At 36.3% G+C, this 11,063-nt stretch overlaps 1 protein-coding gene across 2 annotated transcripts; it reads right to left on the bottom strand.

Annotated features, from left to right (window-relative positions):
• Window positions 1-937: 937 nt before the first annotated feature.
• On the bottom strand, window positions 938-6,246 carry LOC112169348. Of its 2 annotated transcripts, none has more exons than XM_024306367.2 (5): window positions 5,999-6,246; window positions 2,496-2,605; window positions 2,217-2,334; window positions 1,972-2,124; window positions 938-1,320 (listed from the first exon to the last, which is right to left on the bottom strand). In XM_024306367.2, the coding sequence occupies exons 2-5, from the start codon at window positions 2,501-2,503 to the stop codon at window positions 1,120-1,122; spliced, it is 480 nt and encodes a 159-aa protein (XP_024162135.1). In that variant the 5' UTR covers window positions 2,504-2,605; window positions 5,999-6,246; the 3' UTR covers window positions 938-1,119. The 2 variants fall into 2 exon arrangements, with proteins under 2 accessions (XP_024162135.1, XP_024162136.1); XM_024306368.2 differs by lacking the exon at window positions 5,999-6,246 and adding an exon at window positions 4,165-4,504.
• Between the last annotated feature and the right edge of the window lie 4,817 nt (window positions 6,247-11,063).

Raw genomic sequence — 11,063 nt, forward strand, 5'->3', positions numbered from 1 at the left:
AAAAAACCCTTATAAAAACCTAATTAATCTAAGGGAAATCTAATCCTAATTGGATACGGAAAACTAGATTGAAACATGTGCATTAGTTGTATAACTCATGCCAACATATTATCAATTTTCAAATCAAGAATGATACAATCACTGATTACTAATATAAACAAAGGCTAATTATATAACATATACCTTATTGAGAGAAGTAAGCTGGGCGTTGTAATCTCCGGTAGAATCAAGGACGCCAAGAGAGCTATTTAGGGTTTGATAGGTTCTTTTTGGGAAATTTTTGATTAGTTCGATGCAGGTTTAATATGGTTTTGTTGTGTTTCCCTACCAAAGCAGACTAGGAGAGATTGATTCCTAGCGGGATTTGTTTCCTTTTATTTTTAAATAGAATTTAACCTTCCCTTATGATGCCTTGCTAGTCTTTAGTTTCTGGCTTTTTATTTTTACTTTTGCCTTGCCTCCCAAGTATTGCTACTTTCTCAGTTACTTCCCTTTTACAGTATTACAATTTACTAGGTGCGTTTGTATCAAGCAAATACTCAAAAGGATTAGAACTTAGGTAATGAAGTTACTTGTTTATGAATGTCAGATGTCAGTGGAAGGAAAAAGAAAAAAAACGTTAAAACTTAGAATATCTCTCATGATACTAACTAAAAACAAAGGGCCAATTGGTTATTTGACTAAAAGCCCTAGAAAATATTGTTTTTTTTTTTTTTGGACACATTAGAGGGAAATCGTACGCTGATCGGCTGATACAATATAATCATAACCCAATACCCACCCTTCCTTACCACTACGGCTATAAGTTATAACCCTAGAAAACATCGTTTCATTTTGAGGAGCAATTAACTATTATTTTCTTTGGAAGAAATATTTATGGACAAAACCCAGACTGAACTAGCAATTTCAGTCTGCAATTAATTCAAGCAAATGAAGATGGATTCAACAACTTTTGACAAATAATGCTGCAAAGGAAACATAATACAGTAAATGAGGGAGATCTCCTGTGACACCAGAAATGGTAAATCCAGTATCATTTCTACTTACAATCACACACATTCGACTCATTTGGAAACATCAAAGCAGCTGTCAACATATAAGATAAACAATAGCTGCTCATCATATATTTAACGGCTCCATTGGTGCTTCCCCAAATTCAGGTTTTTCTTTATTGCCATCATTTTGTTCAATTTGTTCCACGTTCATGGTCTCTGCATCAATCTCATTAGTATCGGCTTCAGGTTTAGGGGATGGTACAGTTGGAGGAGTCAAGACCTCTGCAACCAGCTCTACTAGCTCATCAGCATTATCCTCCACGATCTGTGAAACATCGTAGAAGATAAACAAATTGTGCAAATAAGTTCACATATTCTTAACTTACACATAATTAACATTATATCAAGGGCATTCAAAATATATAAGGTTCGCTGCACCAGGTCCTTGGCAACAGATTGCCTTAGATCTACAACAAGGAAAACACACTATGCCATTCAATGGTCCGTTTTGGGAAGACTGCTATTCCTTATAGACATTGGACACTGACAGCCATAGACTTCACCAATTATCATGTTAGTAAGGAGAAGAGCACAATGGTCACAGGACACAGTTGATCATGTTCTGATATCAATGGGTTATACCAACAGTTATGCAAGTAATTTTAAATAAGTGAATCCAGGGTGGGTCAAGAAATAGAAGATTCAAAATTCCACTCATCAGTTTTCTTTAAGAAAAAGTTGCTATAAAGTTCTAAACCATTTTCTCAATCCCAGTCTAATACAGTGCCTATTCCACCCACAATGCAGGGTACAAAGACAAACTCAATTACAGCAAAAAAGTCATGACATAAACCCAATAGAAGAGCCTCACCAGAAGAGATGATACAAGATTATGAATTTAAGGAAAAAACGAAAACACACAGAAAAGGTCACATAATGATGAACAGCGAAGTAGAAGCAAATAGTAGTAACACACCGCATATATTTCAACCACTGAAGCTGGCCTAGTGTTAATAATATTGAGGATCTTATCATTCCCAAGGTCATATTGTCTACACTTCTCCTTGAACTCTTCAACACTCTCTCTTGTGTGAGTACCAGCAGGAGTATCAACCAAATAATCGAAAACCTAAACAACGCAAATCAACCATACATCACTTCTCACTACAACTTGGAATTAAGAATACAATATAGGTGATAAAAAATAAATTCCATCACAACCTTATACTCTGATTGTGTAACTCTTGCCACCCGTGATAGATCATTCTTTGAGGCCCCTTTAGATTTTAGGAATTCGAGCACTTCAAAATTGTCAAGTGCTCCGACATCAGCCTTTAGTCTGCAAGAAGTTGTAAAATTTGAAACTCATAAAATCCTCCCGCCAATAAGTGGTTAAAAGAAACTTTAAATAATAGCTAAAAGCAGTCATTCATAGAACTTGATTGCAAGTAAACAAAAACCAATACTAATGAAAACCAAACATAGAAATTTAAGACATACATCTTCATTTCACCAAGATCAGAGCCTGAGACCAATATCCAACTATAGCGAAACAGGGTGTTCCGAATATCCACAACGAGTCAGAACTCAGACGGTTTTTTTGTTTTAATCTGTTTCAGCAATAAAATTAAAAGTAAAAGTAATGTAACCAAAATCTAAATCTGCTAAAGGAAAAGCTAAACACAATGCCTATCTTAACAAAAATAAATAAAATTATAGAGACCAAAACAAGCCTAAAATTTTCATTTTATAGAAACTGATAAGTGTCCAATGTGATAATATCATCATATTAGGTACCTATATACCCTAAGAGCTCGTTGATCACATCACAGTATCGAGAACTGGAAATTTGAATACGCTATATTGCCCTCAGTACAGTGAATGAAGAGAAGATAGATTAAGCAATGGGTAAACTGTACTGTGAATGATGCTACTCATCGTGCTTTTAACAAGTTCAAAATGCCAGTACCACTCTCCTACTGGCTTGAGGATTCTAAAATAATATATAATTTTCGTGCTCCCATCGCACAAATCGGGAAATCAATTGTAGAAATCGTTGCACCACAACACCACTGAAAACTGATCACCGCAACAGAAAGCAAGTAAACACCAAGCAAGAGACTTAACAAATATAGTAAACAAAATCATAAAGCAAGAGACTTTAAAAAGTAAATCACTATTTCCACATCTATAAAGCTGTTATTAAAAAGACCAATGACAATAGATAATATGGATGAAACTTGAAATCAGAAAATTGATGACAAACTAAATATAGATAGAAAAAAGTATTCTGAAAACAATTAAAAAATTAAAAATAGTGAGCCTCAGCCGTAGCGACAAAGTGCTGACTATAGGAGCAGCAAAAGCTACCTTTCCCAATTTTAAACCCAAGGAACAACAGGCTTAAAACTAAAACCAACAGAACCCAAATAATTTTTTTAAACAAATAGGTAGTCTGCAATGAAACTCTCTGGCATACAAAGAGAAGTACCTTTCTTTTAACATTCGGTGCCAATTTAAAATTGTCATTTGCAAAACAGATGGGATTTAGCAGAAAACCTAAACTCTCAAGAATAAGTGCCGGAAGAAAACAAAACAGGGTTCAGTGAGCACTTGCTTCTTGCTACTCAGAGCTAACATATGTGAAACTTACAGAAAAAACTAACAAAACTGAACCAATCCCAATCCAAATTCATATATGAAATACTTTACTATTTGACAGTAATTCTGACAACCTAAAGACCGTGCTATTAAACAAAGTATAATCAACAAGAAGATAATAACTAGTACCCTACTTCAGAGAATAGATAGAAAGCACACAAACAACACAAAACAACAGATAATAATTGAATCAGTACAAGATCAAGGCTGATTTCAAAAGCTAACAATAAACCCAAGAGCTCCTTTAACAATCATTATACCGAAACCAAAACCCAAAAAAGTTCAATTGATACAGAGCATAAACAACATAGTACCAATACAATATAATTGATAAGCATTGTGCAAAGAGCACCCAAACTAAAAATCAACAAATTCAGTAAGTTCACATGACATCAAACAACCAACATAACCCTTTATCAATACCAAACTCTCACATTCCATGTTAACAGCAGCAAGGCAGTGGATATAAAGAAAATAAAACAATTAACAAAGTAGAGAAGTTACTCACAGTAAAGCAAGACAACCATACATACAAAACAACCCAGACAAAAACCCTTCACTTCTGAAAGCTTCCTCCCTTGGCCTTCCCACAATTCAGTTTCAAGAGCAGGAAATCAAACTCTCATTCTCATTCCTTCATCTTTCTTCTTCTTCTAAAATTCAATCGAAACTCTCAGGCAATTCTATAGCTTCACTCTCCTCCAATTTAGAAATACCCAAAATTTGCAGCCTTTGAGAAAAGCCCCAAACTCTCTAATTCTATCTTCTCATTCCCTCTTTCTACTTCTCTTTCCTCTTTCTTTTTCAAATAGTCGCGCTCCCCTCCCCTCTGTTTTCTTTCTTCTTCCCTTGCATCTTACCTCTGATCTCCCCCTTCTTTTCTTTCTTCTTTCTTTTCCTCTCCCCTTCTCCCCTTCTCCCTCTTCTTCCTTTTCTTTTGCCGTCTCCTCCTCTCTTCTTTCTTTCTTTTTTTTTTTTCCTTTTTTCTTTTCTCTTCTCGTCAGCCCCAAAAAGCTGAACCCTTTTCCTCCTCATTTAAAACCCAATACCCAAAAACAAACCAATAAAAGAAATTACTGAAGAACTATTAATATAAGTAAATGAAAAACTGAAAGACATAAACAAGTAAAACAAAAGCACCCAACTAAATGAGTAACAGAAATAAATCTTCAATTGCTTGAAAAATGTAAACCCAATTGAAAAGATAAATTGGATTCGGGATATCACACTGATAATGGCTAATTGGCTAGTGTGGTAACCCATTTGGGGATGACCTAAATACACTAAATTCAGTCAACAAGCTTCCATTTGTTCTGTAAGTTCAACTTTCTGACTTTCTGTTTCTGTTTAACTAAATCCCCATCTACAGAAGGAAACAGAGACTAATCCACTAAACAATTCAAGATTAACTCCACTATAATGCTCTGATAAGCTAAGAGCCCAAGAAAGAGTTTAAGTAAACCTTGAGCGAAAACAGGGTAAAGGACAAAAGTTGGTAGGCACTAGAACAGCTTGGTAAATTCATAAGCTAATACTATGAGGAACGGGAATAAATTGCAGAAAAAGAAAAATAGAAATTGCAGAACCAAGAAGCAGAGAATAGTATAAACAATATAAACAAGACAATTCTTTTCAATACCCACCGAGTGGCCACCTCCAGACTCCTCTATATCAAGCAATATTCTTGAAGTCTCAGTGATACACAAACAGAAAATCTCACTTTGTAATCAATGCTACGAGAATGTCACATAGAAATAGAATAAATTGATAGATCTCCTAAGCCCAATTTCAGTGGGTATAGTAAGCTTAGGAAAAAAGAAAAACCATAGACAATCAACAATACTATACCGTTGCAGCAGGAATGCAACAATGATGCCAACCTATGCTGATAGTCTGACATTAAACTCATTAATCTCTTTCCAATTGCTCACCTCTTTTCCCCCTTACAACTAAAAACTAATCTATCACCTGAAAGTCTAAAGCTAAAAGACCAAAGACAAATCATATAGAGTTGTAACAATGACAGATATCTGTTAAGTTCATGAGACTACATGACTTTCGATTAAACTATCTTAAGCCAATTGTTTAAGCACCAAATAGCACAAAACCCCCAATGCAGAAAACTAAGCACAATCAAACTAGCAAATACAAAAACATGGTAGTTCACAACTATTAAAACTAGAACAGATAAACAACCAGAACCTGCCCCAATAGAGCAGAGCAACTAAAGATGAACTGTTTCAGAAAATAAACTAGAATACAGAATCAAAAACCCAATTAGAAATCATAAACATACTGCTACTTCAATCAATGCGGACGAAGTAGAGGAAGACGAGTCTTACAGTTCAGTCTTGCTCGCAGCGCAAACTAGAGAGTAGAGACCGAGGACAGGATTGCCGAGACGTAAATTTGTTTGTTTATAATTGTTTTTGGAAATTAGTGATGCGGCGGCACGTCAGCTTTGAGGGGTTTAGTGATGGCTTGGGGCTCATTCCGGACGCACAAGTGCGGCGTTGGCTGCTCTAGTGGCGCCGTCTATTTTTCAGTTTTCCTTTCCATTTAACCCCCTTTGTTTTTTGGGAGTGGTGGTGACTTTTGTGTGTTTTTTTTGGTTGACGGCAAACCGTTTGGTTTGATTGAGTTTGTCTGGTATATTCAATCTGTAGTTCTTTTATAAGTCTTCCTAGAGTGTTATCTATGTTTCGTATCACAATTACGTGCTTGGTGGGCGCAGGTAACAACCTATATGTTTCTTTTGAAAGCGAAGTGCTTTCGCTTGGCTTAAGACTTGGAGCTTTATTGTTTAAGGACATGTAGGCTTGCTTGCCTATGTTTCATGTATTGGTATATGTACTATTCCGACCTACTGATTGGTTCCATTAACAATATGAACAGTAAAATTATTATTTCCCAATAAAAAAATAAATAAATTATGATCCAGACCCTTTCTTATATATCTCTATTAACTATTTGGTGTATTCATCTCATCTAAATCTTGGAAGTCACTTATTGGGAACGTGAACTGAACATAGGATGAAAAATTTATGAAGGCGCAAAATTTGTAGTTCAGCCCTATTTTAAATTTTATTGATATGTTTATAACATTTCATTATTCACAATTTTATTGTAATTGATCTTTTTTCTTGCAAAATACTGTTCTCTAAACTTATCTAGGATGGTATTGGCCAGTCAAGTCTCAAATAGTACATATCCAATATAAGTTTTGGAATATCTTGATTCACATAGCACTAATATATAGTAGCCATGTTTTGGCAAAATATTCACATTAACGATCTAAATGCATTAAGCACTTTAAGGTTTTAACTTTTAAGTAAAAAACATGGTTTCAATGTTTCATGATGTTGTCATGGACTATAGATTCTTTTCCAATTCCTTTTTCTTTTGAAAAAAAAAACAGATTTTATTAATCATGTATGATTAATATCGTATAAAAGGGCATCCAAAATGAATTTTGTAGCATGAGTAAACCAATTACATTGTAAATTGTTCTCAAAACTATGATTTGCTACTGATGTGCAACTCTGTTACTCAAGGAGCAAATTGAACAACATAGTTAGGAGCAGCTTGAAGTAGAAACTTGATATATCATTTTCTTTAGGCCAAAGGGATTGACAATATATATATATATATATATATATATATATATATATATATATATATACAGATCATATCCAGAGCGGAGCTCCGCTTTGAAAATTAACTTGTGAAGTTCGAGTTTTTGGTCACTTTTCTATCGCAGATCCACATCTCGACCGTTCAATTTTTAGGCACTAGTGTATAGATCATCTCTGCAAATTTTCAGCTAAAATGATGATCGTTAAGGCATTGATAACTGCCTTAAAGCTAGTACGGTTCAGGTTGACAGATTCAGTCCGTCCATTGGTTTAAGCAAGTTAGATACCTTAAGATCATCAATTTGGTTGAAAATTTACAGAGATGATCTATACACTAATACCTAAAAACTGAACGGTCAAGATGTGGATATGCGACCGAAAAGTGACCAAAAACTCGAACTTCACAAGTTAATTTCAAAGCGGAGCTCCGCTCTAGATGAGATCTGTATATATATATATATATATATATATATATATATATATATATATATATATATATATATATATATATATATATATCTTAGTTTGTAGGCACGGAAATCTTCATTGCGAAGGAGCGTGCATTGCCGCTAAGTTTGCAAATAAATGTGATATCATATAGTGGTGTCGCAAATACCTTTTTAGTAAGTTAAGGATGCCATGTTAGACATAAAACCAAGAAATGAAGCATCAAGTAGGAAGAACCATTTAAGCATTCGATCATTTTATGTAAAGATATGTCTATATGATGTTGTATCAAAAGAGCTTTACCTACATACATATATATTATATAAGATTTGAACATTGGTTGTAGAAATTTTATACAAGGGAGTGAAATTCATACTCTTCATTTTACAATCCACAATCCACACTCCGTGTTTCATTTTTTAGTATCTCAACATCATATTTTTATAATCTACATTACAAAAACACAAAACTTAAGGTAATAGAAAAGGAAACATTGAATGTGGATTGTAAAATAGGGAATGTGAATTTTATTCTCCTTTATATGCCCTATATTACAATTGTGTAGGATACATACTATCCTTTTTTAACAATCTTTTTTTTTTTTTTTTTCAAAAGTAGATAAGGTGACATATGGTATACTTAGTACCGATTTACAATCCCATTTGTAAGCGGGGCTTCCTCTACTAAATAAGGAGAACCACCCACACCATCAGACATTACACTCTCTCCCATTACAGTCTCTGGAGCTCTTAGCTAGCTCTTGACCCTTATAACTTCTTTATTCAAAGTGAATACCGAACTTAATGTAGCCTGCTAGCTAGCTCCGTATTGGCCTAGGTGAACCATTACAAAGTATAAAGTATAAACCTTCATCTCTATGTGATTGTGTGTGATTGTGATTCACCGAATGGTTTCCTTGCCGCCCTGTGAAAATGGTAAAAACAATTAATTTCAAGTGCCACATTTTCTATGGATGCATGTACCTGATTTTCATTTATTTGTTTTTTTGTTTATTATTAACTTCTTGTTTTAGAGAATCAGAAATTGAGAGATAATCACTGTGTATTCTCATTGATAATAGGGGCCTCTTTATATAGAGGATTACAATGCATAGAATCTCAATCATACAAGGAAAGTAATTCTACATTGATTAGGATTCTAGATCCTTCTAATTAAATCCTATTACCACTAGGTCAAGTAACCTAGAGTTTGGGCTAAACACAAATTAGGTTTTCCTTGAACACTCCCCCTTGTGTTGCCCAAACGCGGTGCTTCTCTCGTTGCCTCGTTAAAAACCTTGCCGAGTAACAAAAACCCAGTGGGACAAAAATAACCTCGGTCGAAGGGGAAAAAGAGCACAACACACCCTTCACGATTCGAGACGAACATGTAGACATCTCCCCCTGATGTCTGCGCCTCCCCCTGATGACTACGATCATGGAAGTTCAGATAATTTCCATAAGTCAATTCTTGCCACATGTTTCTCGAACGTGGATTTGAGCAATGACTTAGTAACAAGACTGCCTCACTGTCCTCAGATCGAACCTAATTCACTTTGATCTCGAGGAGAGCCTGTTGTTGCTGATTAAGCTTGGTTTTGTCGCTTTTGATGTAGCCTTGCCTCATTTGTTCAAAACAAGCAACATTATCCTAAATGCTCGTAGGCTTATCTGTGGTAGACTTCAAACCACAATTGCTTCGAACATACATAATGATGGATCCAATCCATATACATTCACGAACCACTTCGTCAAGAGCAATGATCTCTGCATTGTTCGAAGATATAGCGACTAGGGTCTATTCTGTAGACCTCCAAGATGTCACGGTCTTTTCCCATGGTGAACACTTAACCGGATTGGGAATGACCTTTGTGTGGGTCAGAGAGATACCCAACATCAGCAAAACCTTCCAAAACACATGTCGTTTTGGGATGGGGATAGTGGACGCAGGCCAGTGTTGGCGGCGTACCTGGTGTGTGATGGGTCCGAATCCATCATCTCTTTGTAGGGATAGAACAAGCCCATATCACTCATACATCTCAAGTATCGAAAGATATCTTTTACCCCAATCCAATGGCGTCGCGTTGGCGCAGAGCTATATCTAGCTAACAAGTTCACAACATATGAGATGTCCGGTCTTGTGCATTGGGATAAGTACAATAATGCGCCTATTGTACTAAGTAAGGCACTTCTGCCTCTAGCACATCTTCGTCATCATCCTTTCGACGAAGAGGATTCTTTTCAGGATCAAGACTATGGACGATCATGGGGGTGCTTGAAGGCTTGACCTTGTCAAAATGCCTAAGCATCTATCGACACGATGCTCAAGTTCTAAACCGAGACATAATCGTGTTCTCCCAAAATCCTTCATCTCAAACTACGGATTTCAAGTGTTCAGCGGTTTCCCTTAACTCTTTAAGGGCTTCTAATGAAGATCATGTCCAACATGAACAGCGATAGAATCCGAAACTTGTCATAGAAACGTGTGGGCATATCCCTTCCCAATCAAGTAGTCACATTAGTGAGCGTTTCAACCTTATTGTAAACGCGCTCCGTGGTCTAGAACCTCTTGACTTGGGTAAATGAAGTTCGCCATGAACCTTCATGTATATTCCGTATCTAGATCCCTATAGAGATACGTAGTGACCACATTTGTAAGCTGCATGTTCAGTTATTTGGAAACTACCAAACTGACAAGGTAGTGGAGTGCAATGACATCCATTACGAGAGAATATGTCTCATCGTAGTCGATTCCAGGGCGTTTTGTGAGAAGCCTTGCGCCATAAGGCGAGATTACCATATCTTTTTCTCACTACGCTTTCTAACGAAGACCTATTAGTCAACAGGTTCTATGTTAGGAGGTGTTGGCATCTCTAGCTCGAAAACCTTCCTCTTCGTAAGAGATTCCATCTTAACCTGGATCGCATCTTTCTATTTAGGCCAAAACTCTCTACGTTGGCATTCATTCATCAACGGAGCGTGGTTCGATATCATCTGACTCAACGAACTCATGCGCAATGAAATACGCAACTACATCATCAATTATGATGGAGTTTCTATCCCACGTCTCATGTACACTAGTGTAAGTTTCATAGAGCTCTATATTCTCAGGAATATGTTCTAACGTTGAGGCGTCCCCCAACGATAACCATAACCTGGAAGATTCTCATGAGGCGGATTTTGAGTGTCGATTATTCAAGGATTGGTTTGTGCCAATGTATCCTTCGAACCCACGGGCCTCCCACGCATCCTAGCTGGGGCCATGGCCTGTAACGCCAGAGTGCCACTCTCTTTGGCATTGGCGCCATGCCTACCTCCATGTAGGG

This window comes from Rosa chinensis, chromosome 6, assembly GCF_002994745.2.
Source record: "Rosa chinensis cultivar Old Blush chromosome 6, RchiOBHm-V2, whole genome shotgun sequence".
In the NCBI taxonomy this organism is placed as follows: Eukaryota; Viridiplantae; Streptophyta; class Magnoliopsida; order Rosales; family Rosaceae; genus Rosa; species Rosa chinensis.